The sequence below is a fragment of the Doryrhamphus excisus genome, linkage group LG4, assembly GCF_037039965.1.
Source record: "Doryrhamphus excisus strain RoL-2023G ecotype Guam linkage group LG4, RoL_Dexc_Guam_v1.1, whole genome shotgun sequence".
Taxonomy (NCBI): domain Eukaryota; kingdom Metazoa; phylum Chordata; class Actinopteri; order Syngnathiformes; family Syngnathidae; genus Doryrhamphus; species Doryrhamphus excisus.
Window position 1 is genome coordinate 15,211,691 of NC_136360.1, and position 27,696 is coordinate 15,239,386.

Sequence of the window (27,696 nt, forward strand, 5' to 3'; positions counted from 1 at the left end):
CTCCTCATTCCTCTTTCCTCACCCACTTCCTAAAGAGAAGCTTGCTTCCGGGAATGATGGACTCCTCGGATCTGCTGCCCCCTCCCGTGTAGATGGGACGGACACAGAAGAAGATGTTTGCTTTGTGGGCGGGGATATCATGCAGGGACACTGACATGTTAGATAGTTTGGTGGAAGCGGACGTGGGCGGCCTGTTGAGGGAGCAGGCTGACAGGCGACACGGGCAAGGGATATGCCAGCACAGATGGTATCATATTCATGTAGTATCATATTCATACAGTATCATATTCATATGGTATCATATTCATATGGTATCATATTCAGGTAGTATCACATTCATACAGTATCATATTCATATAGTATCATATTCACGTAGTATCATATAGCATCATATTCATGTAGTATCATATTCATATGGTATCATATTCATGTGGTATCATATTCATGTGGTATCATATTGATACAGTATCATATTCATATAGTATCATATTCATACAGTATCATCTTCATGTAGTATCATAGTCATGTAGTATCATATTCACGTAGTATCATATAGTATCATATAGTATCATATTCATGTAGTATCATATTCATATGGTATCATATTCATGTAGTATCCTATTCATACAGTATCATATTCATATAGTATCATATTCACGTAGTATCATATTGTATCATATTCATGTAGTATCATATTCATATGGTATCATATTCATGTGGTATCATATTGATACAGTATCATATTCATATAGTATCATATTCATACAGTATCATCTTCATGTAGTATCATAGTCATGTAGTATCATATTCACGTAGTATCATATAGTATCATATTCATATGGTATCATATTCATGTAGTATCATATTCATATGGTATCATATTCATGTAGTATCATATTCATATAGTATCATATTCATACAGTATCATCTTCATGTAGTATCATAGTCATGCAGTATCATATTCACGTAATATCATATAGTATCATATTCATGTAGTAGCATATTCACATAGTATCATATAGTATCATATTCATATAGTATCATATTCATATAGTATCATATAGTATCATATTCACATAGCATCATATTCATATAGCATCATATTCACATAGTATCATATTCATATACTATATAGTATCATATTCATATAGCATCATATTTATATAGCATCATATTTATATAGTATCATATTCATATAGTATCATATAGTATATAGTATCATATTCATATAGCATCATATTTATATTACATATAGGCTATATTTCTTGTTCTTCCAAGGGGTCCTTCCAAGCTTCATCTTGCCTAACTTCAGTGAATCAGCTTCATATTCTTCATATTCATATTCAACACACATTACAGACGTCAACCCAACCCAAACGTCTGCCTCACTCACGGTGCAACAACAGCTAACACCTGTGGAACATAAAATATAATATATACAATATAATAAAATATACCCACGGACACGGTTCCACGCCAGGGGCCAGCACCCTTTCATGAAAGACATATTTGGTCCATATTTTTCCACGTCACAATTTCTAACGCATCCGCCCACATCCACGTATGACGCCCTGACACGTGCGTGTGTTTCTGTTCCCAGCTCGGCCGTCCATTCCTTGTTCTCCAAGCGGCGTCCACGAGCCCTCAGGCGCTCATCTGCAGAGGAAGGTGAGTCTGTGAAATGCACACACGCTCGAGTCCCTCGTAGCTGACCTTTAACCCTCAGCCACAAACAGTCAACACTAAATAGCGCTTTCTTTTCTTCATTCTCGCTTTGGGATTGATTGATTTGCCTTCAGCCATTGATTGATTTTGAAATACATTTCATGAGCATGCCAGCTTCAACAGAAAGGCCCATCCGTTCTTCAGGAGTACTTTAGGAGTACTGAATTTATGGGACAAACAATGTGGGTACTCTTAGTGCTTTATGGAGGTGGTAGAACGTCATGCTTCATGTCAAAAAAGCATTTGATTTCATGCCAATTAGTGGTTGAAATCAAATGAATCTAAGATAATCTAAGAATCTACCACCTGCCAGTACTGTATTCCTCTGCTGGCTCTCAGCTCCACTCTTGTCCCCCTGGTGGCCCCCCTCAGTATTACACCCCTGGTCTTTGCATAGCATGTGCTGTGCAATACAACACAATATGTTAGGGATTCAGTAAGGTATTTTCATAATAACACAATATTCTATAAAATGTCCAAACTATTGCACTCATTCTCCTCATTCATGAAATAACATTAAGCATAAGATGCCAAAATGGATGGCAAGCATATTATTTATTGGGATATTTACGTAATAAACATCATTTAATATCACATTTAGAGATGTTGAATTGTTGATGTTTTCTAGCATTAAAGTTAAAGAACAACGATGAAAAAGAAATAAGAATAAGAGCATTACAGTAAGCGAAGGAGCATGAGCTGAAAGGGCTGAATATTAGCCACTATTAGGAAGGTCGGCCTTTCCACCTTCCACCACCTTTTGGAGGCCGCGTCGGGCTGTCCTACCTCCAGAGTGATTGGAGCTGACTTTACTCTCCATCCAGCTTTGTTGTTTCTTCTCAGTTGTTGGGTGGTCCTTGTCTCTCTCCTTCTCCTCCACTCTATCTCCTTCTCCCTCATTGTCAACTTCATAGCGTCTGTTTCTCTTTGAGCGCTACGGCACCGGTCCACGCTTGGAAACCCGACACTTGAGTATACACAATTAAGTTCACGCCAGGGGTTATTGGATGGAAGTACGGACCTCCACACAATGTGTGAAGCAGGCAGAGGATGGGAGGGTTGGAGTTCTGGCAGGTTATTTGGTCAAGGTTGAATAAATACTGGGGTGGGGGGGGGGTGCATTGGCTGGTTTTTACCTTGCAAGCAAAGATGACCTTTTCTTGTTGTCGTGTTACCGTCGTTGTTGCTTTTTCACAGACATTGTCAGGCCGGAACATAACGAGTCAACGTTCAGCCAAACCGCACTTTTACCACTAAAACCAACCACTGCTAACGTTAACATGCTAACATTAGCATAGTAGAATATTTTGCTATTTTCATGGGTAAAAACATATATCAAGGTATTACTGCACGTTTCAACATTCAACTGTTTTTACAGCATTTTAGTTCTGCTTCAGATCATCCAAACTATTCCTGCAGTCAGTGTCAGGGCAAGGTCCCTTGGGGACTCAAAGCAAGAAATTAATGGGGCCCCCGACCCCATCCGTGCACGCATAAAAAAATGTTTTTTTCTGGGATAATTTGTGGGATAACTCCTGTTCATTGTGTCTCTCTTAAGTGGGGAACTTGGTGGCCGAAAAACAAACAAACGGTGATTGACGCAGACAGCACTGAGGGCAGATAGGGGCGTGCGGGGCCCCTCAAGGGGGTTTGCTATGTCGTTGTTTCATAATTGCATGGTAAATGCCCATTGTTGTTGTTTCTGTGCAGTACATGTATCTGCACTTGGGGCACCCGACCACTCAGGCCTTCCCAGCGGGTGCCCCCTATAAGCCGGGGCCCCAGGCAAATGCCCGGTGTGCCTGTTGGCACGCCACGCCTCTGCTTGCAGTCGTTCTTCGTTTCAACATTCAACAAAGTTCAGCTTCCGGTCGTCATTCCAAAGTCGTCCTACAATCGTTCTACGTTGCAACATTCAACAATTCAACAGCATTTCAGCAAAGCAGTTCTACAATTCAGTTATTAACATGAACTCAACTTTTCCTGGAAGGGATTATTGACATTGTCAGTATTTATTTGGTTAAGGTAGGTTTTGGTTAGAGCCGAGCCTTCTGATATGGATGTATGATGCTAACCAAGGTTCCAATGGATAAAGAAGAACTGCAAGTCCTTTTGAGAGATGCTAAAAAAGCCAAAACCACATAAAAAAATCAAACTAACAGACTGAAGAGAGAAATGCAGGCCCTTTGCATCCTCCAGTGTTCTGAACGAAACGGGAGTGACATGAGGAAGGTAGTGAAAGAAAAGCCTTCCAGTGTTTGCCCGGTTGACTTTTGCAGCCGGTTCAGTCTTTCAATGGTTTCACCCCCTGCATGCCCCCCCCCCCCCCCCCCACACACACACACTGGAGGCCAGCGAGTCCTTTGCTTCATTTGCTTCGTGAACGTGTGTAAGTGACGGGAATGTTTTGGGGGTTTCCTGTTTTGGCCCGTGTGCCTCGTGTGCTTCCTGCGGGGGGGCTGCCGGTGTCATGTCATCTTCTCCATTTCCCCACGGGCCAAACTGATGGGGTATTTTATAGACGTGATAGAATAAGATGTTTATGCAGCTGCCATCAAACACACTTGACATTGTGACACCTTGTGAAAACATCATCAAGTACTTTTACAACATTTCTCTGCTAAGGATCCACACAAGCTACTCTCTGAGCAGAGGTAGACGTCACCTTTACATGCACATGGTGAAAAGCACACGCATGAACAGCTTCCAAAGGTGCCGCCTTCTATTTGATGCCTTTCTATCAATGTCACGTTCTTCACTTGAATTGAAACATCAGACTGAAAGAAAGCGTTCAACTGATCAGCTTATCTTGCTCGACTTTGGAAATGTTCAGGTAAGATAAGCAACACATCTTTCCCTCTGTGTGTTTATTTATCTCACAAACACGCACACACGCACTCAGGATCATGTTCCATTAATCCAAAGCAGGCACTGCTGATTGATCAATTAGCCCTGCTTAAAGCTGTGGCTCAGCCTGATCAATATCACTGATCACCAGCCAAAGGTCTGCTGCTCTGCATGAGTGGACTCTATGAGCGTAGATCTAGATCACAGCCACTGGGAGGAAGGCCAAGAGGACGTTTCATTAGAAGTAATCATTGATCAGAGATTGGGTTAGCCACCATCGGGGCGACTGGTTGGAGTTCCTGAATCCCTACCAGCAAAGGAAAGGGCATTTCACACTTTAGTGAACATGGGCCAGTATGCAGTTGGGCTGGACGGAGTGGATGGACAACTGGGAACGAAAAGGAACTCGCCACCCTGGTAAACCGCCTGGACAGAACATCATCCAGATTTGGCATGGAGATCAATCCGAGAAGACAAAGTTGATGACAAACACCAAAAGAAAGATCACATCCAGTGGACAAGCACTCGAACACCTTGGAGCCATACTCAACCAAAAAGCATCAAAAGTGAAGTTCTAGCAAGAGCAGCACAAGCGGCAACTACACTTGCAAAGCTGAAACCCAGATGGAGTAACAAGAACATCCGTCTCCAATCTAAACTGAAGCTACTACATGCATTAGTCCTGTCCATCTTCCTGTAGCACGTGAGCCATGGACACTGACAGCAGAACGAGAGAGAAAGATACAGGAAGTGGAAATTAGGTGTTTCAGAAGGGATCGGGGATCCAACACATCTGGATGTAAAGGCCCACATTTGGCCCTTTATTATCAACTCCTACCGTTTATCAAATTCTATCAAGTTGCGTTTGGAAGTCGTCATTAACATTTGGGAGCGGGAAGCACGAAATCCAAAGAAATCCAGCCGGAATAGGTCCAGATTCTGGAAGATCTATAAAGCTTTGCGTGCTGGTTATGGTGTGCTATGGTTATAGCTGCTCTATAGGAGTCCACAACTCAATACAAAATAAGGATATATATATATATATATACACACATGGGCGGCACGGCGGTCAAGTGGTTAGCGCGCAGACCTCACAGCTAGGAGACCAGAGTTCAATTCCACCCTCAGCCATCTCTGTGTGGAGTTTGCATGTTCTCCCCGTGCATGCGTGGGTTTTCTCCGAGTACTCAGGTTTCCTCCCACATTCCAAAAACATGCTAGGTTAATTGGCGACTCCAAATTGTCCATAGGTATGAATGTGAGTGTGAATGGTTGTTTGTTTATATGTGCCCTGTGATTGGCTGGCCACCAGTCCAGGGTGTACCCCGTCTCTCGCCCAAAGACAGCTGGGATAGGCTCCAGCACCCCCCGCGACCCTCGTGAGGAAAAGCGGTAGAAAATGAATGAATGAATATACACACCCTTCCCCTTTAAAGGGGAACTTTTTTTTTTAAGTTCCCCTTTATCTACACGATGCTTTGCACTGAAAGGGCGGAGAACCCTGACTTGGACCCCATTAGTGTTCACTAACTCTGACTTGTAGTGCCGCCGTATCCCTGCGGGAGTAGACAGTCCAATGTGTTGTTTGGCTGGATTTACATCCCTCGTTTACCGTGGCTAATTGGTTGCAGAGCCAATTTCTTCTTAATAAAGGAGTATTTTTATACTTTTAAATTTTATTTTTATACTTTTATATTTTGAAGATATTTAGCGCCCTCTAGACATGACACACCGATAGTCACCTTTACACTACTTTACACTTTACACTTTATTCTTTCTTTCCATCACACTGTGCAACTGTTATGCTGCAGGGACTCCGGGCCGCCGCTAGCTATTACGCAATCTGGCAAGGGAGGGACAGGAGGAAGTGTGGGGAACAACTGCTATTATTATTATTTTCTTCTGAAATGATCTAGCCCCCCCCCCCCGGCCCTCCTTGGTGTTGAGTCTGGAGTAGAAAGAAGAGCATTCTGTCCTGTTGCATCTTTATAGCCTTTTATAGGCTTTTTTCCGTCTTTGCCCTTTTGTTGTTGGTTACCTGAAAAGGGCGGATGTTGCTGCAGCACAGCGATATTTCTGATATGCGACCCCACTGAACCCACGGGATCAACGTGCCCAAAACAAAAAAAAAAAACACCGGGCCGCTTCCACTGACGGACTCACCTTTCTCACCCTCCCCTGACCCCCAGGGGGGGCCGGGGCATTGTTTCACTTCAACAATCCACATTGAATGAAAAACACCAGGCTTTTGTTCAGCGAGGCTGATGCATGCCGCTGTCACGGACGCCGTCGTTAATGTGCCATCGCTACGTGTCACATCCTCGGCAGACACGGCCAGAGCTTCCTCCATCTGTGGGGGTGTGCGTGCATTGGTGTGTGATGGGGGGGCGGCAAGAGATGCTGTTGAATGAATAACGGAAGGCAGACAGGAAGAGATTGTCCCGGAAGTTGAGGCCTTTATCGGCAACACAGTAAACTAGCATTGAGCTAAAGGTACGTGAGGATGGATTGGGATTTCAACACACAGTTAGGTAAAGGCCTTGTGGAACTCTGGAACCCCATTCTTACTGGTTTTACTGGTTTCATTGGGATGGACAGGAGAAGACTGATATTTCCATGGGCTGCAGATGGGTGGAGCTGGGTGCAATGGATGGACAGATGACACCTTCATCCACCCCCACTGGGGACAGGAAGTCCCTATCAGAGCACAACAGGAAAGAGACAGGAGGAAAACAAGTGCGTGTCTTTTTGGACATTAAATCACTTCCTTTCTGGCCTACGCCCCCCCCCCCCCTCCATCCTCTGCCTCATCCTTCTCCCAGTGCAGTTAAACTACCCTTTTAGTGGACTTAGAAGAGAGATGTTTCGATTGGGAGGACGAAGACGAAGAGACGCCTTTTGGGAAATGTTCTTCCTTCATCCACAAGAACGTTTGCGAGGGAATGTTCCCACAGTAACATGCATCCAACTGGAATGGCCATTTCTTCTCTGCATCCTGTCCTCCTGGTTCTTTGGACCGCGTCGTCGTCGGAGACGTAGTTGATGATCACAATTGAGAAGATTTGGAAATTGTATGGAAACTAAGAGCAACAGCTCTGGGTGTCGCTACATCACCAGCGAGGAAGTTGGAAGAATCAAAGCCGGCAGTTGCCTCCAATTGCCCCCAGACGCCCCTTAGTGTGTCAGTCTCTTCCGCTGCTAACGGTTGCACAACTCTGGTTGTGCTGTGTGAGTGTGTGTGTCCAGAAGGTCGTCTATGAGAAGCCATCAGACTGAGTTAATATTCGACACAAGCAGCTGAAGAGTTAAGATCCAGTGGAAGGAAGGCTTTTAGTCTAAAAAAAAAAACTTTTTTAATACTGCTAGTACTAGTTCCTAGTACTACTAGTACTCCAAAATATGACTTCTGAACACAAACACCCTGTACTAAACAGTGTGTTGGCAAACTGTGGTAAAGGAAGTTTTAAATAACGCTCATAAAATGGCGTGAACCGTACAACTGTCACATAATGCTGTTGTCACCGCTGTTAAAAAGATGACTTCCTTCCTGTTGGACACTTCCTGTTTATGTCTGAATGCAGGTCAGGAGGCATGAATAGTAGTTCCGTTCCTGCTTCACTCGCTATCAGCACCTAAAGGTGACCAGATTTCCCTGGTCCCGGCCGGCTACTTCATCCAATCCAGTGGATCTGGGTCGTCCCCAGGGCCTCCCATTGGTTGGACATGGCCTGAACGCCTCCCCACGGAGGCGTCTGGGAGGCATCCTGACCAGATGCCCCAGACTCATGTGGCTCATCGCAATGTGGAGGAGCAGTGCTTGGACTCTGAGGGAGAGCCCAGCCCCCCTTTTGGCTGCTTGGGTAGAAGATAAGATATATCTTCATCTCTATAGGATATATATCTATATATCTATAAGATATGCCTTTAAATTTCGATATGCCTTTCCTGCCTTGCACTTGCGGCTCGTATTGATCGGCCTGCAGTCCAATGCCTTGGTGTCCAATGCCTTGGTGTCCATGTTGGGGCGTCACACAGCCTCAGCTGAGACGTCAAACATCAGTCAACATGGCTGTCTTCCTTGTCCCTTCCAAGCAGGCTGCTGGAGACGTCTTTCCGCTTCACCAATGTGCAGTATTATTATTATTATTAGTAGTAGTAGTAGTATTTGCTTCCATTACTGTACACAGTGACATGGAAGTAACCTCGAAGGTTGGCTGGACCTCCTCTTTTCCTCTTCCTCTTCCTCTCTCATCCTCCTGTCAAGCACTGCACCATGTGCCCATGATGCGTTCAGGCGCACTGTGTATTTCTGAGGCTTTGTGGAATCTCTATTTTTTTAAATTTAGGACGCCTGCCAAAAAAGTTGCGAGAGCAGAATTACAACATTACAATATGATATTACAGTAGGATATTACAATATTACAATATGATATTACAGTAGGATATTACAATATTACAATATGATATTACAGGAGGATTTTACAATATTACAATAGGATATTACAGTAGGATATTACAATATTACAGTAGGATATTACAATATGATATTACAGGAGGATATTACAATATTACAATATGATATTACGATATTACAATATGATATTACAGTAGGATATTACAATATGATATTACAGTAGGATATTACAATATTACAGTAGGATATTACAATATTATATTACAGTAGGATATTACAATATTACAGGAGGATATTACAATATTACAATATGATATTATGATATTATAATATGATATTACAGTAGGATATTACATTACAGTGGGATATTACAATATTACAGGAGGATATTACAATATATTACAATATTACAGTAGGATATTACAATATTACAACAGAATATTGCAGTTGGATATTACAATATTACAATAGGATATTACAATATTACAGTATATATACTGTTGTATATTACATTATTATAGTTATGATATAACAGTATTACAGTAGGATATTACATTATTGTATTTATGATATAACACTATTACAGTAGGATATTACATCACTATATTTATGATATAATAATATTACAGTAGGACATTGCTGTTGGATATTACATTATTCTAGTTTTGACAATCATACAGTAGCATATAATAGTAATATTACAGTAGAATATACCAATATTACAATAGGCTGTTACAGTTATGATGTAGCAATATTACAGTAGGATTATGGGATTATGCATGGATGCCCATAGCTGGTAAAGCCGCGTGTGGAGGCGCTAAGGGGCCGACGGTCCCGCTTTGCGTCCATGACACTGCTCTCCAGCGGCGGGTCACACGGATCAAGGCCGCCGGTGATCCCGCGGGACTGAAATGTGGTTTTATGGGCGGCGAGCCGAGGTCGTCACCTGTCTCTGCTTCCTTCTGCTGAATCTATTTTTTCACCGCGTGTTCCTTGGTTTGGCATCAAAGAAGACGCTGTGACCTCAGACGTGATCAACCTTTGACATTCCACCGTTAGAGGGACTTCCATTTCCCCAAAGATGTCCGTGCTTCTGTTTGACTGTAGGAATCCATCTCAGCCCAACCACGGCGGTAGTGACAGGTTTCCTGTGGTAATAAATACTTTACCATACTACTACTTTACTACTTGACCAATTTTTTTAAGTCATTTGGAGTTTTTTATTTGTAGATGTAGAAACGTGAACAAACATTAACATCCAGCTTCCACATGACAACCCAGCACCGTCCGAGGGCTAGCATAACTTTATTGCTATTTTTGCTGTTATTGCAGCCATTTGCTGATTTCCTGGTCTCCTTGCTGGTGTAAAGGTTGCTGAGATGGGCGCCACGGCCCGTAGCGGTCCCCATGCCGACTGACCGACGAGCCCCCTTGAATGATTTTTTGTCTCCTTCGTCCGCATGCTTGTGTTGAAAGACAAGGCGTTTTGGGGAATGCAGCAGAGCGTGTTGCTACATCCAGGTTGGCGTTCTTTGTCCGTCCCTTGGAGCGCTCTCCGACACCGTCGCCGCAGAGGTCAAGATTCATATGCAATCAAGCGTTGACCTTCGCCACTCCACCGAGCTCTGCAAAGACGAGGCCTTTGTGTCTCGCTCTCTCGATGCGCCGGGTTAATTTTTGCCACAATGGAGGCGAGCAAACACAGAAGGCGCGCGTGTGTGTGTGTGTTTGTTTTTAAAAGAGCGTTTTAACAGAGCAACTGCTATTGAATTGGATGACCCCCTGCTTGCTAAATGGATTTTTGAAGTGTCTGTAGTTGGAGGCTTTCAATTGGATGCAACCTTGAGTCCTTTTTTATGGGAGCGCTGTAGGATTTAAGTGGCGGTATAACATGAGCGCCACTGAATGCGCGCTCCTCATTTTTTGAAATTGAAAAATCTCCAAAGGCTCACGCCATTGTGCAGGCAATTAATGGAATGCTGGCAGCGAGGTTCAGGTGCTTAAAAGTTGTATTTTCTCTCCCTCTATGGCTCTCCTTTTAATTACTTCTAAAGGATAATCATGATGGAAAAAAGCATCATAGCGCTGTAGGCTTCCTCTTTATGCACAATGATGTATAATGCATGCTTTGAAATGGAACGCCAGTGGCCTTCAAACCATTCCATTTCCAAATCTTTGTGTGTTTGTTTAGCATGCCGCAGTCATGCTTTTGCATAACAATGACCGGTGTTCCCATTAACAATGCTTGCCTATTCATTTCATCCTTACATGTGTAAAGTTTGGCCGTCAGGTCGGCAAGCAATTGGTACCGCCGCTGCCATTAGCGGTTTGAAAGTTGGCTAATTGCCTCTCTGAAGACTTCTGCTCTTTGGCTTTATTTACTCTGTTGGAGAACCCTCGCTTTTTCTTTCAAATACTTTACTTGTCTGCTAAATACTCTGCTTTCTGATTTACAGATATTTCATATCAATGACTGTGATGTCAAGGGGAAATCTGTCGCTGGTTTCAAACGAGATAAGAAAGGAAACGAGTTGTTTGACAACAGCCGGGGATGGTTTAGCAACCTTGCGTGCAAGGAGACAAATCCGTACAGCCTGACGTCGAGAGAAATGTCTCCAGACGACAACACATGCGAGGGGAGGGGCTATTGTTGTTATTATTATTATTATTTCCTTCTCCTATGACGGACAGAGACAGCGAAGGGAAGACTCACATGCCCAGACACACAAGGCTATTTGAATCAGTTGCTAAACACGGAGGATTTATTATAGAACATCATATGACGAGACACGCAACGCAGATTGCATTCACGATAAATACTTAGCAAATATAACATTTAACACGTTCCACAGCCGACCATGATAACTACCTTACCACATAGTAGGAGTATTTGTGGAGTACAGAAAACCTGTTTATGACCCTCTAATGACCTTTTCTTGAAAAACATTATTAGAGCCCTCCAGGCATGAAATAACACCCCTATAGCCACCTTTGCACTCCTATTAGCCGACATAGCAGACACCATAACAGACAATAAGACATACTTGGCATCAATAAGACAAAAAAAGACAAGAGTTCCTGGCCAGCGTACCTCCCACGGTCCCATTGCTGACACCTAGTGGCCAGCGTAGAGTACTACATCTTCTGAATGCCTTCCAATAGGCAGTCAGTTGCCAACCACGAAAAAGCCATCATTGAAATTCCTGATCATATTTCCATATTTTATCCATCCATCCATTCATCCAGGGCTGCACGGTAGGGTGTGGTTAGCGCGCAGGCCACATAGCTAGGAAACCCGGGCTCGAGTACGCTCGGGGTCCGCTCAGGCATCTCTGCGTGAAGTTTGCATGTTCTCCCCGCGACCTCTAGTGAGGGTGGCTATGCTGGAGCCTATCCCAGCCTATATACATGCATATATCATATTTATCATATTTCATGTTTTTGAAGTGAGTGTGCAACACAGCGCTGCTCATTTGAAGGTAAAATACTACTACTACTATTACTACTACTACTACTACTACTAATAATAATAATAATCCTCTTCCTTCCTCCCAAAGCCACCTCTCCCCGACTCAGAGGAACACTTAGAAGGGACAGCATTCTTTGGGGAGCTTGCGTGTGCATGTGCATGTGTGAGTATGTACATGAGTGCGTGTGCATGTGTGAGTGAGTGTGTGTGCATGTGCGTGTGCGAGTGCGTTCCCATGCAGAAAGCGCATCCGGGCAAACGGGAGCGCCGCGTTTCCAGAGCGGAGAAGCCGGAGCGGACCGGCAGACACGACTAGCGGCTGTTTGTGCGACGGGAAGGAAAGGCTGTTTACAGACGGAGAGCGTTCCATCTGTGTGTGTGTAATCTTGCTTTTGGCAACTTATTTATGGGCCTTTTTTCCCTTTTTTTCTGGCTATCTATGTGCTTATCCGGACTCCAGCCGTTTGGAGCTGCCGTCCACCTTGGGGATGCACACCGCATGCATTTCTGAGTATTTCCACCTCAGGCTGCACTTGTTAGAGTCAGTGGATAAATTTATATCCATTATTTATACAAATTCCGGGCGAGTGAGAGCAGGCGGGGTGGAAGGCATTTATGGACAAGGAGGGCCGGCGCTGCTAGCCGAGCTCCAGGTGAGGGTTGGTGTCTGACCAGCAGGCTTTATTCTGCAGAACAATACGCTGGCGAGTTGGACCGGACTTCTGGATCTTTTTCTAATTTCCAATGCGTCAGCGGCAGCCATCATCAGACCATCTCTATAAATCTGTGCTTCTTAATTATTTTTGTGATACGCCCTGCCTAAAAAAGGTCAACACCTTCAAGAAGGACCTACTAGAAGAACAAACATGGGAGGGTGTGTACTGTGACAAAGACGTGGATGAAGCATAGCAACACCTTCTCCATACTTCTATGAAGCTGGACGATAAGAACCGTCCCTGGAGAGAAAGGTCCAAGAAGCAGAAGAAAAACAAAAGGACTCAGCAATGCTTGGAAGAAGAAGAAGAACATGCTGTACAAGAACTTCATCATTCAACCGACTAAAGAAGCAAAAAGAACATGTAAGACTACGGTCTTAGTAATAGTAGTAGTAGTATGTCTAGTGTACGTATAAGCAGGAATACTACAGCCATTCCAAATAGTATTATTGGGAAAAGTGGGAAAAGAGCGACTACCCTGATTATTTCATGGTGGGAAACACCCGGAATGATGATATGGATGACAGTTGAAAGGTTCAATTACCACTTTGGCAATATTGGTCCCAGACTGGAAGAAGGGATTCCAAAGCCAAGGACAATGGAGGAAAGGAATGAAACCATAGAAAGGAATCCTAATTCCATGTTTCTGAAAGAAGAAACAAAAAAGGGAATTGTCAAAAATTTGTACAGCAAAAACATCAACTGGAATCGAAAAACGGTAATCGACGAGATGGTAGAAGATGAGTCAGTTATCATTTCAGACCGGAAAATTCCCAACAAAATGAAAACAGCTAAGCTAGTTCCAAGTTTTAAAAATGGAGACAACACCAATTTACAAACTACCGGCCAGTCTCCTGACAACCGCGACTGTCTGAAATGATGGAGAAGGTCTTCAACAACAGGTTGGATACATTCAGTCCGATCTTTCTCCGGATGGAATAAATATGATAAATGATAAAATGATAAATATCAAACGGGATCTTTTTTAAAACCTCGCTTATTGAATATGTTGTTTCCTCAGCGTATTGTTATTGATAAACTCATTTCTTGCATTGGACACAGGAGCCCTCTTCCTCCCACGTGGATGCTGGCTGTAGTCTCCACGTCCCCATGGAGCTGGAGTTCACCGCTTCCTGCTTCTCATCTTCAGCTTCAGCATAGAAGGACGTGGCCGCCGTCATTCTCCTTTTCTTCTTCTTCTTCTTCTTCTGTTGCTGTGCATTTGATCATGACAAAAGTATTTAGGTAAGCTGTCTTTGTGTTGGAACTGAAGAACTCCTGAGGAACTTCCGAAGAAGTGGTTAGGGTTAGGTGGGTTGGTTCCTCATGAACTAGTCTCATGTTACCCACATCTCTCGTCATGTGTATCTATAAAGTCAATGCTAGCATGTTATACTGTATATCATATCAAATGACAGTAATTGGGGGGTGGGGGCATGATGCCAAGTCGGATATCCGCACACTTGGAGACTTCCCGGACACCATTCAGGGACTGGAGTTTGTTTTGGACATTTGAAATGACGTTTGTTTTGCTGTTTGAAGAAAAAGATGGAAGCGTGGACAAGTTGAATCATTTCATCAGGTCATCAGGTCATTCCGTGCTGCGTGATCAGGCATCCTCATTGGTCGTTGAGAGGAGCGCCTGAACGGAGCAACCTGATTCCTCTTGATTATCATAAATAAAAATGATTTTCATCTTCATCTTTTCTGCTTTGTTGAAGTGGTTGAAGAAGCCCCGCCTGTCGTCAGCATGTTAGAGAGCAGGAATGTCCGGGCCTTCTTTAAGGACAGACTTAAGAAACCAGCCATGTTGGTATGCAGAGTTGTTTTTTTTTAAGCTTTTTCACAACCAAAATTGCAACTTTATTTGTTGTTTTTATTTCTCATAATATTATGACTAAAATGTTAGTCTTTAATATTTCAAATGAACGCCATTTGTTCTTCACTCTCTTCATCATTTATTCATGTCAAATCTCTGCTTTTTACCCATTTTGTCTCTTGTTATTTTTTTATTTTCTGGTTTAATTATATTTTGTACTGAGGGCCAATAAAAAAGAGCCCTGTGCAATAAATGGGACTTGGGCCACACTTTGGGTGCCCATGTACGATATACAGCCTGTGTGTACATGATCCAATAGAGGCAAGATTAGATTCATCTGTATGGGTGGATGGATGGATGGATAGATAGATGATGGATGTATGGTTGGATGGATGGATGGATGATGGATGAATCGGAGGATGGATGAATGGATGGGAGGATGGATGGATGACATATGGATGACGGATGAATCGGAGGATGGATGATGATGGATGGATGGGAGGATTGATGGGAGGATGGATGATGATGACGGATGGAAAACCAGCCTGCATGTCATCTCCGTGATACTGGTGTGTATTTTAAGTGTATTTTAAGTGTATTGTGCATGTGGACTTTTTAGCCCAACATTACACTTTTTTTCCAAACCAAATATTACAACTTCCTGCTTGACCATTCTGACTTTATTGTCATATTTTGACTTATTATCGTCATATCATAACTTTTTCCCAACTGAATTTGACCAAAATACCGTTTATACTCATATAGTATTCATACAGTTTCTCACTTTTTTCGTTGAATATTTCAGAGATATTTCTTGCTTATTCTTAACCTCTGCTCCTTTTCTTTCATGCTAGCCATTTTTGAAAAGGTTCTTGTTTTTTGTATTTTTCGAACGTTCCGAGGGCCAATTATAAAACAGGGCCCCCGGGCGCCAGCATGGACACCCCTAATCCAAGCCCAAGGAAAGAAAAGCGGAGGATTCTACAGTAGACAAATTTATTGTGGCGCCCAAAACCTCACGTCATGTAACACAAAGATGGAAAGCAATAAATTATTTTCATTATTAAGCGTAACATTCTGTACATCAAAGAGGTAAAGGATATGGACGATACAAAGAAAGTGAAGCCTAACAGCAATACTTCCACCTCATACTGTAGTACTGTATGAATGCCAGCGCATGGAAATGAACATGTGTGATTCCTTCATGATTGTCGTGTCTCCCGACATCATTGAAGTACTGCTTGAAAGTCAAATGAAAGTCAAACACTGTACAGGCGATCAAGGCGGATAGAGTCGTGGATGTCATCTTCTCAGGAGTCGTTGCATCATCGGCACGCTCGTCTCCCACCGAGCGCATGAACGTAAACGCATCCTTCATACAACATGAATACTTGATTTTCTATATATATTTGTACATCTTTTCTTTCACATCTGCACGGTTAGCTAGCATGGTCATGAAATAAGGCAAGACTCACGTAACTGTGACATCACAATATTTTTTTTCGGACTTTTTTCAAAATAATACTGATTTTGTCTGTGATTCCCTTCTGTTGTGCGGCAGGCTTTGGTCTATCCGGACAAAGGCGGGCCAAGTCCACGTCCAACATCAAGGTTTTGAGGGGGTTCAAATCATACGAGGGAGTTTTTTGCAGGAGAAATGTATATACGTATGAAATATTCCTAATATGAAGTGAACCGGACCGTCTGAGGTACGGATTATGTCTTCTTTTTTCTTACTGAACTATTTTGTTCAATGAAGTAGAAGTTCATCCCTTCTTTCTTTCCTCCTTGATGGGTGGGTTCTCCCACTTTTGGTCAAGCTGCCGCGGCCTGCAGGTGAGAGAAAGCGATGGCGTCTGCGGCGGCGTCTGTACAGTACCGACCAATGAGGAGAGTCCAGCCGACACAGTCAACATCTGTACAAACGTCTTGCTTTGCTTCCGGGTCTTCCTCTTTTCCATTTCCTCCGCTTCCTTCTCACGTAGTCAGTCAGTCTGGCTGCGCACGGACAAATGTGGGAAAAAGCGGGAGCGCTCCCCTCCTAAGCTCTCTTGGCGTGGAGCATTTCGATGAGCAGGTTGTTGCAGGGCACGTCGCCGTTCAGGTGTTTGTAGTAAAGGTATTCTTCGGCCTGCAGGCTGATGGCTCGTATCTCCGGCAGCCGCAGGAGCAGCTGACCGAACTTGTCCGTTTGCTGCGGGTAGTTGCACATGACGTAGTCCAACAGTGCCGCGTTCACCTGCTCCTGGACGCTCTCCACCAGGTGGAAGTTCTCCAGGTTCTTCACATCTGTGGAGAAAACGACAAAGTGTTGGAGCTATTGCATGTTATGTTTGAGAAAGATCAATTTCTTTTCATGTATTTTATTTTGAAACTACATTTGCCAATAAAGTTGATCCTACACAACATGGCGGCAGTCAACCGCAACGGGCTCGCATGTCATCAGACCCTTTCCAGCTTCCTTTTCATGTGCATGTTGCTAAGTTCAAACTCCAACTTCCTCTCCTGTGGGAGGTCTGAAATGTCCTAGCAGGAAATGCAGCATGAACCAGGAAGTGCAAGAAACAGGAAGTGGGGAAGGTGATAAGTGAGACACACTTGTATGAAATGGAGGCACGCAGGAGGGGGAAGCTGAGATCAAGCACTACTCCTCATACTCACAAAGACCAGCAACGAGGACCAGGAAGCTAAAGTAGAAGAAGAAGAAAACCAAGTTCCAGTAAGTGCTCCAAGTCCTTTCAAGTCCCATGTGCACCTGGAAGCTGCTTTCCAGCCAACATGCCTTCTTTCTAGCCTGATGCCTTCTTTCTAGCCTGATGCCTTCTTTCTAGCCAGATGCCTTCTTTATAGCCTGATGCCTTCTTTCTAGCCAGATGCCTTCTTTCTAGTCTGATGCCTTCTTTATAGCCTGATGCCTTCTTTCTAGCCTGATGCCTTCTTTCTAGCCAGATGCCTTCTTTCAAGTCTGATGCCTTCTTTATAGCCAGATGCCTTCTTTCTAGCCTGATGCCTTCTTTCTAGCCTGATGCCTTCTTTCTAGCCAGATGCCTTCTTTCTAGCCTGATGCCTTCTTTCTCGCCAGATGCCTTCTTTCTAGCCTGATGCCTTCTTTCTAGCCAGATGCCTTCTTTCTAGCCTGATGCCTTCTTTCTAGCCTGATGCCTTCTTTCTCGCCAGATGCCTTCTTTCTAGCCAGATGCCTTCTTTCTAGCCTGATGCCTTCTTTCTAGCCAGATGCCTTCTTTCTCGCCAGATGCCTTCTTTCTAGCCAGATGCCTTCTTTCTAGCCTGATGCCTTCTTTCTCGCCAGATGCCTTCTTTCAAGTCTGATGCCTTCTTTCTAGCCTGATGCCTTCTTTCTAGCCTGATGCCTTCTTTCTAGCCAGATGCCTTCTTTCTAGCCAGATGCCTTCTTTCTAGCCTGATGCCTTCTTTCTAGCCTGATGCCTTCTTTCTAGCCAGATGCCTTCTTTCTAGCCTGATGCCTTCTTTCTAGCCAGATGCCTTCTTTATAGCCAGATGCCTTCTTTATAGCCAGATGCCTTCTTTCTAGCCAGATGCCTTCTTTCTAGCCTGATGCCTTCTTTCTAGCCAGATGCCTTCTTTCTAGCCAGATGCCGACACTTGGTCTATGATTTTATGATGTTGTACATGTGTCCAAATACAAAGGAGGCATCCATAACCTCATTTATGGGATTGTTTAGCTTCCCGCTACTTCTTCTGTCTCTCGGGGCCGCGGTGTAGAAGGAATCGGGAAAAAGGGGGTGGTGCTCCTGAGAGATTCAATCCCCACGAGTTGCTAAATTATGCAGAAGGCAGCCATGTTGGTGCCAGGGAGCCGCCGTCCTCCTTTTTGCTCGTATCCAAACAATATGGTCACACATGAAGCGCTTTTCCGGCAAGGGAGGGCGGGTGGAACTGCTCGTTGGAGGAACATCTTCCTTGTTAGCTGCTTGTGTAAATTCTGTTTTGCATCCACCCAAATCCTACCTGTGTGCGCCACAAGCACTTTTCCTCTGCAATAACAATAATAAGCTCACTGGGGGCTTCCGCACATTATTGCAAGACAAGTGGAAAATGTGCTAAATGGATAATGCTGGACTACAGCGTGTCGACTTGTCATCGTTATCAACGGCAGGGCTGGAGAATCGCTAATGAGGTGTGTGTGATCTTTTATTAATACGTTTGACCCCAGGTTGCCTGTGCTTATGCAGGCTAATGCGTAAGGACGGCGTCCCTACGTCTATCTGACACCTCCCGACACAACACGTGACACGCACACACACACACACACACCACCACTTCATCTCTCTTACTTTTCAGACACACACGTTATCACACACACTAATCCATGGAAATACACACCATATTTCTCTCTTGCCGTATGTACACCAGCTTACACACACACACACATGCACACGCACATATGCAGCTACTGGGAGCACTGGAGGAAGGAGGGGGAGATAAATCAGCAGCTAATGAGGTCTAGAGAATGAGGAGCAGCTCCTTGAAGGCACCTCCATCTACCATGCAGTCTAGCATGCTATTACCATCTGCACTCCTCTTGTCTGGCGTGTCGTGCTCACCCTGACCTCTGGGTGACACGGCGGGGGGGGGCTAACTAAGGCCACCAGGAGGACAGGAAAGGAGTGTGTGTGTGTGTGTGTGTGTGTGTGTGGCGGCAGGAGGCGGGGTGACAAAGCGGGACTCCAAACAAACACGACACACGTTTTCCTGCTGCCACTCAACTGCGAGGCCTGCTGAGACGGCCTTCCTATACTTCCTTCCAAAGCCTTTTATTGGGGTTGAGTTCTGGGCTCTGGCATTGTTCCACACCAAATCATCCTAGCATGGATCTTGCTTTGCATGGCAATGTTGGAAATGGAACCCTGACCTAACATGGATGCATAGATGCACATATGCACGTTTTCAGCCTTGGTACAAAATCTACCAAACATGTGAACACATGAAGGTGATTGGCATGGATGTGATGTCATAGGTGATTGGCATGGATGTGATGTCGAAGGTGATTGGCATGGATGTGATGTCATAGGTGATTGGCATGGATGTGTTGTCATAGGTGATTGGCACGGATGTGATGTCATAGGTGATTGGCATGGATGTGATGTCGAAGGTGATTGGCATGGATGTGTTGTCATAGGTGATTGGGATGGATGTGATGTCATAGGTGATTGGCATGGATGTGATGTCACAGGTGATTGGCATGGATGTGATGTCACAGGTGATTGGCATGGATGTGATGTCATAGGTGATTGGCATGGATGTGTTGTCATAGGTGATTGGCATGGATGTGACGTCATTGGTGATTGGCATGGATGTGACGTCATAGGTGATTGGCATGGATGTGACGTCATAGGTGATTGGCATGGATGTGATGTCGAAGGTGATTGGCATGGATGTGATGTCATAGGTGATTGGCATGGATTATTATTAATAATAATAATAATAATAATAATAATAATAATAATAATATTAATAATTCTAATTATTAAGCGTAACATTCTGTACATCAAAGAGGTAAAGGATATGGACGATACAAAGAAAGTGAAGCCTAACAGCAATACTTCCACCTCATAAATGAACATGTGTGATTCCTTCATGATTGTCGTGTCTCCCGACATCATTGAAGTACTGCTTGAAAGTCAAATGAAAGTCAAACACTGTAATAATAACCTTTTCACCACATCTGTGGCTGCAACGCCCTCCATCACCACAAGGTGAGAGTTGAGATGAGGGCAAACCTCCTCCCGGGGTGAGCACTGGCGGGTTTTGGGGGAGGGGCCAGCTAGAGAGATGTTGGGCACATTTTAATTGCTAATTATTAGCCGTTCCCCTTTTGAAAAAATAATGAAAGTCTTTCTTTTGGTCCACAATCGACAACATGATGCGTCCTCAAAACATTTGAACATCCTTTCCATCGTTGAAGAAAGACAATGGCGGCAATGAAGAAAGAAAACAAAGAGTTGCTCTCCAGCCAGTGTCAGGTCAGGCATTAAGTGTGCTAAGTGCTCTCCTTTTTCACTGCGTCCTACCTCCTACCTCCTACCCTCCTCCACGCTCTCCTTCTCTCCCACCATCTCATCGTTCAGTCACTGTGGGACTAATTATCAACTTTTTTCTTTTTTTACACATAAAAGAGTTCATGGCAACGCTGCATCCAAATATTGAAATGGCAAACCCCGAGGTTCCCAACAATCCATTTGATGGCCAGTCGCCACCTAATGCAAAATCCCACGTACACGCTTTGTCCTCCAGACCCCGCCGTGCCTTTTCATTCCTCCCCAAATGAGATGTGGTCCGAGCCGCCACAGTGTTGCACCGCCCCCAACGTGACCTGGCGAAGGAACACGCAAGCATAGGAAATCCATTCTGCGATACGATGGATCCTAGCGGGCAAACAGGTGATCGAGGGTCCGGTGTCCCGTTTCTCTCTTTTTGCTTCACTGCTGATGGCTTCTCCTGACGTGAAGGAGATTTCACACTTGTGCGGCGGTCCTTGAACACACCGTGGTTGCTGTCAGACAGCAAAGTGAAACTTGGGTAGGTTTCTACCCTGAAGGTACGCAAAACACTTTGACTGTGTCTTGCCTGAGGGTACTTCAGCAGGACAGGGTCACAGGAGGACGGAGTAGCAACCTTCAGCTCGGATCTTTTTCATCCGCATACTGAATTTTGGCTTATATTCCGGATGCCCTTCCTGGTGGACATTCGAACCCGAGGCATCCGCTCCAAGGTCCAGAATGCTAACCACTTCACCACGGCGGGTTGGGCGACCGAAATTACAGGTGAATATTCACCTGCTCCTGATTCTGCCGGAATGTTCCTGTACCTTCAGTCTGCTCCGGTTTGAAAACAAATTTTCCCAGAGTACTTTTCCCAACTAACTAGGACGCCGTTTTCAGTAGCATATTTTTATTGCCATCAGTTCATAACAAGGCCAAAATAAAATTCCAAAATTTTGAATTTTCAACTTTAATTCTGTGACTTGGGTCAGATTCCGAAATGGTACCACCTTTAGGGTTACTGGCCTTGACTGCATTTCAACACGGCCCCCCCTTGGCTCATGCAAGCTTCAGTGCATGTCTCCTGGCCTGACATTGTTTTTCTGCTAGCGTAGTTGCTAGCTGCCAGGACAACAGCACAAATCCACAGCGTGTTTTTTCACTTTCATGTCCCAAATGAATAAACGTCCGTCATATGCTGCCAATTCACCGGCTTGAAATGCGCCTCGTGCTTCCCTTCCTTCTGGCTTTCAAAACAACACATAAAAAGTGTTGGGCCATAAAGAGATATGGAGTCCAGCGCTGTCAGGAAAGCAGTAGACAAACAAGCGACTTCCGCCATTGGGCTCTTCCAATCGGCCTTTATACGAGCCTATCAAAGGTGGAGCACCTTTTACTACGACTGCGGCGCTTTCAAGAGGACTTGAACCCGCGGCCTGGCCTCTTTATTGCATCCCACTTTCTTGTTATCACGTCAACTGCTACTTTATTTATTATTAATCCACCCAGCAGCTCGGCTCCAATCAGGGAAGAGGGCGTCGACAGATGAGAACCTGATGACCTTTGAGTCCGAGTGGGTCAGGAGAACCTTGTAGCCTCTACGGACGCCTTTACACGGGAAAACATGTCCGCACCTGGGACGCCAGGGCGGTCAAAGCCATTATAGGCTTTGGGACAGGGGGGGCAAGGGCCACGTGGTTGACCTTATCGCTTAGCTAGTCCACTATCTGATCCGCCCTGATCTATTAGTTGGTTTGTAGCACAGCATCCGTTACCCCCGATTTGACAGCCATGAAACCACAACGTTGCGTAACCACACACTCAACTCCCATCGATACCTGACCTCCAAGTCCCATGCTCCTTTCCTCAGCAGGAGGCCGAGCTACCCCATTAGAGCATTCAAGTGTTCATCTATTTATGCTTGCCAGCCAAAGCGTTGCACCCTGGAGAGCTAGCAGGACTTGTTTTCCTCACCGTCCCTTTTGGGGAATTCTTCTTTTGCCTGACAAAAAGCAGCGCTACGACGGGTGGTTGCTTCTTGACAATTAACGGGAATTCTGTCAGACTCTATATGGGATGCAAGGAGAGAAAGAATCAGGGCGTTTAGATCTTTAAGACATTAAAGGTCCTGGCTAAATGGTTAGCATACGTTCATATCTGAGTGCCTGCAGATGAAGACCCAACCGGTGGTTGGTCAGTGCTGGAAGAAGTGGTTGCTTGTTGAATACCTTTCACAGTTTGTCCAACAGCTTCTTCAGTTCTGTTTGGCGTTTGCCTATTTATGTCTCTGATGGGGGTGGACGGAGGGGGGTGTTGTGTGCGGTACGGCTGGTGAGCAAGCGTCCGGCATGACAATGGCTTGACTGGTGGAGTCAACCAACTGGTGGTCGGCGGAGGACATCGTTAGCAGACGACGGGTGATGGCACGCCCCCTCATCTCACCTTTTCCACACCGTGTGTCTTATTTTGAGCGGTGTCTGGGCCGTACAGCAATGTTTGGGAAAAGATAGAAACGGAAAAGGCATACGGACACCAACGTCCTTGAAAGGCCTCATCTATATTTAATAGGCTGTGCGAATCAGACAAACATCACGGTGGAGAAAAAGCCTCATTAGGCGGTGAAGACTGAGCCGTCCTCTGCAGTGATTGTCTCGTAGCGTAACGCACATGCCCTCCAGCTAACATCCAGCTCCATGTCCAGGGGCCCGCTATCCTCTCAGCGGGCCATGAATAATAACACTTCCTCCCTCTCACAATCCACCAGCAACGGGGACCAGCTTTTGGCAGCGTGTCAGAACCGCGCATGAAGGCTCAATTTGCTCGTCCGGCTATCAAACCCTCCCTTTAACCAGTCAAGAGGAGGCATGTCACGCGCTTTGATAAGCAATGCAGCGCAGTCCAGTTGGGGATATATTAAGCCGAATCTAAACCAGGGTTGACATCATGGCTGATGTTGTTAACAGGTAGCGGTCGCTTCGCTCCTGTCGCCCAAGGACGGGTCTGCGGGCCCGCCAAGGTGAGGGGTCAAGAGACAGGACGCCTTAGGTGTGATCAAATAAACACGAGACCAGGTGCTCTGAGATCTCCCTCATTGCCGATGCTGCCTGCAAGGTGCCGGGATTTGTCCTGAAGTTGATTTCAATCCGAGATCAGCCAGGATGAAATCAGTCAGGATCTTTCATTTCTACACTTTATTGCAGCTTTTTGCTGTTGGAGGTGATGGAGAATTGGGAGAATTGGGAGAATTGGTCCGGGGGAAATCTCAATCCGGTTGGTCGGCTGCCCAATATTTTCATTTCATGAAAAATAAAACTAGGTGGACTTGAATTCCAGTGATCCCAACACTCGGCGCTTCACCCTAATATGTATTTTCCAAGATATCTGAATTCATAAATCATGCACTTCATGTGGTTGAATTCATTAATTCATTCATTCGTGAAATCACGAGATTCATGTGGGATATATCTGGTGAAATAAACTAAAATTCCCCTTCCATGCTGGAGCCTATCCCAGCCGACTTGGGGAAAGAGGCGGGGTACACCCTGGACCGGCCGCCAGCCAATCCCAACCAATCATACTCTCATCCGTACAGGAGCTTCCTGTGGACAATTTACAGTCCAGTCCAGCTGCCTGGTTCCATTTATCCCAAAAGGTTCACATCCGATATCGGGATGATTGAGTCCTTTCCACACGGATTGGCCACTAGGTGTCAGTAAGGTTACTGTAATACTTGGTGAGACACACAAGCACCAGACTTGATGACTGGTGACAGGTTTTATATGCTCAAACTACAAAAATATTTGATTCATAATTCAGGAATCCTACTTTGCAGAAATGGTCTTATCGGGGTGGGGTCATGGGGTCGTGGGGTCGTGGGGTCGGGCCAGTGGAGCAGCATAGAGGAGGGATTAGCGAGTCTTTTCAATGATTATTAAAAATGGTCATTCGGTTTAGCCTGCTGAGAAGTGCCGGAGCGAGCCTGGGGGGTTGAGCCTGGGGGGTTGAATTGGCAAGAAGTCAGTGTTTTAGCCCTTTGAGGTCCATCTCATCTCCCCTGCAAGATCCCCCCCCCCTTTTTAGATCCACCAAAGGTCCCTGTTCCCTCACCTCTGCAGTAACGTCTGCAGCCGTAGCAACAATGCCCCCCCCCCCCATGAAGGTAAATCAGAGGGCAAATGGTGGCAATCAGAAGAACCTGGGGATGAAGACCACCAGAAGAGCGGCTCTGAGTTATGTAAGACTGGATCTCGTTGGGTCGTGCAGGTGTACCTAAAGTACTGTCCAGTAAGCTTGTTTGCATTCAGTGCACTTTTACCCCCCTGGGCTAATTATACCTAGCATTCTTTGTGGCTGTGGGGGGGCTTGCCAAGTGTTGGAGGGACACATCAAGCTTTCTTGTTTATGAGAAAGTGACAGAAAATCATTGGGGGGTCAAGTGCCTCCTCCCGCCACCCCTAAAAGTCCTGCAGCAGTGGGGAAGGTGCCGGTTGGTGGGAAGCCTCCCCTTTAATGGTCTCATTAAAGGGCCCGTCTGCCCGTCAATACATTTCTCTTATTCTTCTTCTGACAAATTTGAATGAATAATTCAGCGCCATGCGCCTTGGGATGTATATTTTCAGCATGAAGGACAGGTAATCCATAGCACCCCCCCCCTTGGTCCACGTCCCCCCTCCCTCTGTCTTGATGATGGAAGGCAGCGGGCCGGTGCTGACTAAAGCAAGCGTGTTTGCTCGCCTCCTTTCAACTTCTTTGCTCTGCTGTCATTTTGGGGCTACTGTCACATGACAAGCACTTGCTCCGCCCACTGATGTGCAAATTGCTGGATGGTGCCTACCTCCCCCCTCCTTGTCCTGTTCCCTCCTGGTCCTGTCCCCCTTCTGGTCCTGTTCCCTCCTGGTCTTGTGCCCCCAGTCCTGTCCCTTTTTAGTCTCCCAAGTTTGCACACTAATGGTAGATGACATCCAATAATCATATAATGGTCCATGTATATAATGGTAGATGATATCCTATAATATACCCATCCTTGTATATAATGGTAGATGATATCCAATAATCATATAAAGGTCTATGAATATAATGGTAGATGATATCCAATAATCATATAAAGGTCCATGTATATAATGGTAGATGATATCCTATAATATACCCATCCATGTATATAATGGTAGATGATATCCTATAATATACCCATCCATGTATATAATGGTAGATGATATCCTATAATATACCCATCCTTGTATATAATGGTAGATGATATCCAATAATCATATAAAGGTCCATGTATATAATGGTAGATGATATCCTATAATATACCCATCCTTGTATATAATGGTAGATGACATCCAATAATCATATAAAGGTCCATGTATATAATGGTAGATGATATCCTAAAATATACCCATCCTTGTATATAATGGTAGATGATATCCAATAATCATATAAAGGTCTATGAATATAATGGTAGATGATATCCTATAATCATATAAAGGCCTATGTATATAATGGTAGATGATATCCTATAATATACCCATCCATGTATATAATGGTAGATGATATCCAATAATCATATAAAGGTCTATGAATATAATGGTAGATGATATTCAATAATCATATAAAGGTCCATGTATATAATGGTAGATGATATCCTATAATCATATAAAGGCCCATATATATAATGGTAGATGATATCCTATAATATACCCATCCATGTATATAATGGTAGATGATATGGGGATGAGGTCATCATATTACAAGATGAATAAATATTAAAAGATGAATAAATAAAAAACAGCAGTTTTATTGTGGAAGTCGAAATAACATAATAATAATAATAATAATAATAATAATAATAATAATAATAATAACTGTGTGCACGTGTGTTCATTTACAAAGGTGGCCTTTGTATGCTTTCATTTTTCCTGATGTGGAAAAGCATCCTGCTCGACACGGCACCTCAGGCCACATATTTGCCCCGTGTGGAAGGATTGCTATGATATGCTGCCATGGTCAGTTCATCAGGTCCCATATCAGGTCCCCATTGTCTGTCATCATGGTGGAAGGGGGCCTTTTGACATGAGGCATGCACTGTAGGGGGTGTTGGGGTGGGGGGTATGGGTGGCAGCTGCACCAGTTGGGACATGAAGTGGGGCTTCATAGGAGGGCAGGCCGTGGCCAAAAATACGACTTTGTTATTTCAAACGTTGTTCATGGCATTTTTTTTGCACCGCCGTGTGATTCCTTCAGCTATGGCGGACATCTTGGTGTCTGAATGTCTTTGTTACTTCAAATATCCTCCATGACAAGAAAAGACCAAGCTGTGGCGCTAGTGTACGCACTAGCGCACGCCACCTCGGCATAGACACACGCTGCGGGGAGCTGGGCTCCGTGCTTCTAGAGCTGGCCCTCAACATGTACTGCATTGACGTCATGTGACCCCATAGCGGGGGTGGCTGCCAACATTTGCACTGAAAACATAAGAACATAAAAAAGGGACATTTTCTGTAAAAGAAGGTAAATTGTGAACTCTCCCCTGAATGATGAGTAACTAGTACATGTCTCACAGGTGACTAGCGGCTAATGAGTGACGCTAACGACACCTCATCAGCCAAAGCGCTCATAAAGTCTTTGTAAGGAAATGACAGCAAGAAGATTCCTCTGGTGGAATGGGCTCTTACTCACCTTTA

General features: G+C 44.6%; 2 protein-coding genes across 2 annotated transcripts in view; one reads left to right on the plus strand and one right to left on the minus strand.

Moving 5' to 3' along the window:
- Positions 1-15,474, plus strand: part of LOC131129460 (adhesion G protein-coupled receptor D2) — a 71,093-nt gene extending 55,619 nt beyond the window's left edge. Inside the window, 2 exon segments of the mRNA XM_078789925.1 lie at positions 1,601-1,668; positions 14,234-15,474. Coding sequence (XP_078646051.1) covers positions 1,601-1,668; positions 14,234-14,332 — 167 coding nt within the window. The 3' untranslated portion in view covers positions 14,333-15,474.
- Positions 15,475-15,788: 314 nt separating this feature from the next.
- nr5a2 (nuclear receptor subfamily 5, group A, member 2) overlaps positions 15,789-27,696 on the minus strand; it is a 54,371-nt gene continuing 42,463 nt past the window's right edge. The window contains exon 7 of the mRNA XM_058073029.2: positions 15,789-17,279. Coding sequence (XP_057929012.2) covers positions 17,032-17,279 — 248 coding nt within the window. The 3' untranslated portion in view covers positions 15,789-17,031. The remainder of the gene's footprint in view (positions 17,280-27,696) is intronic.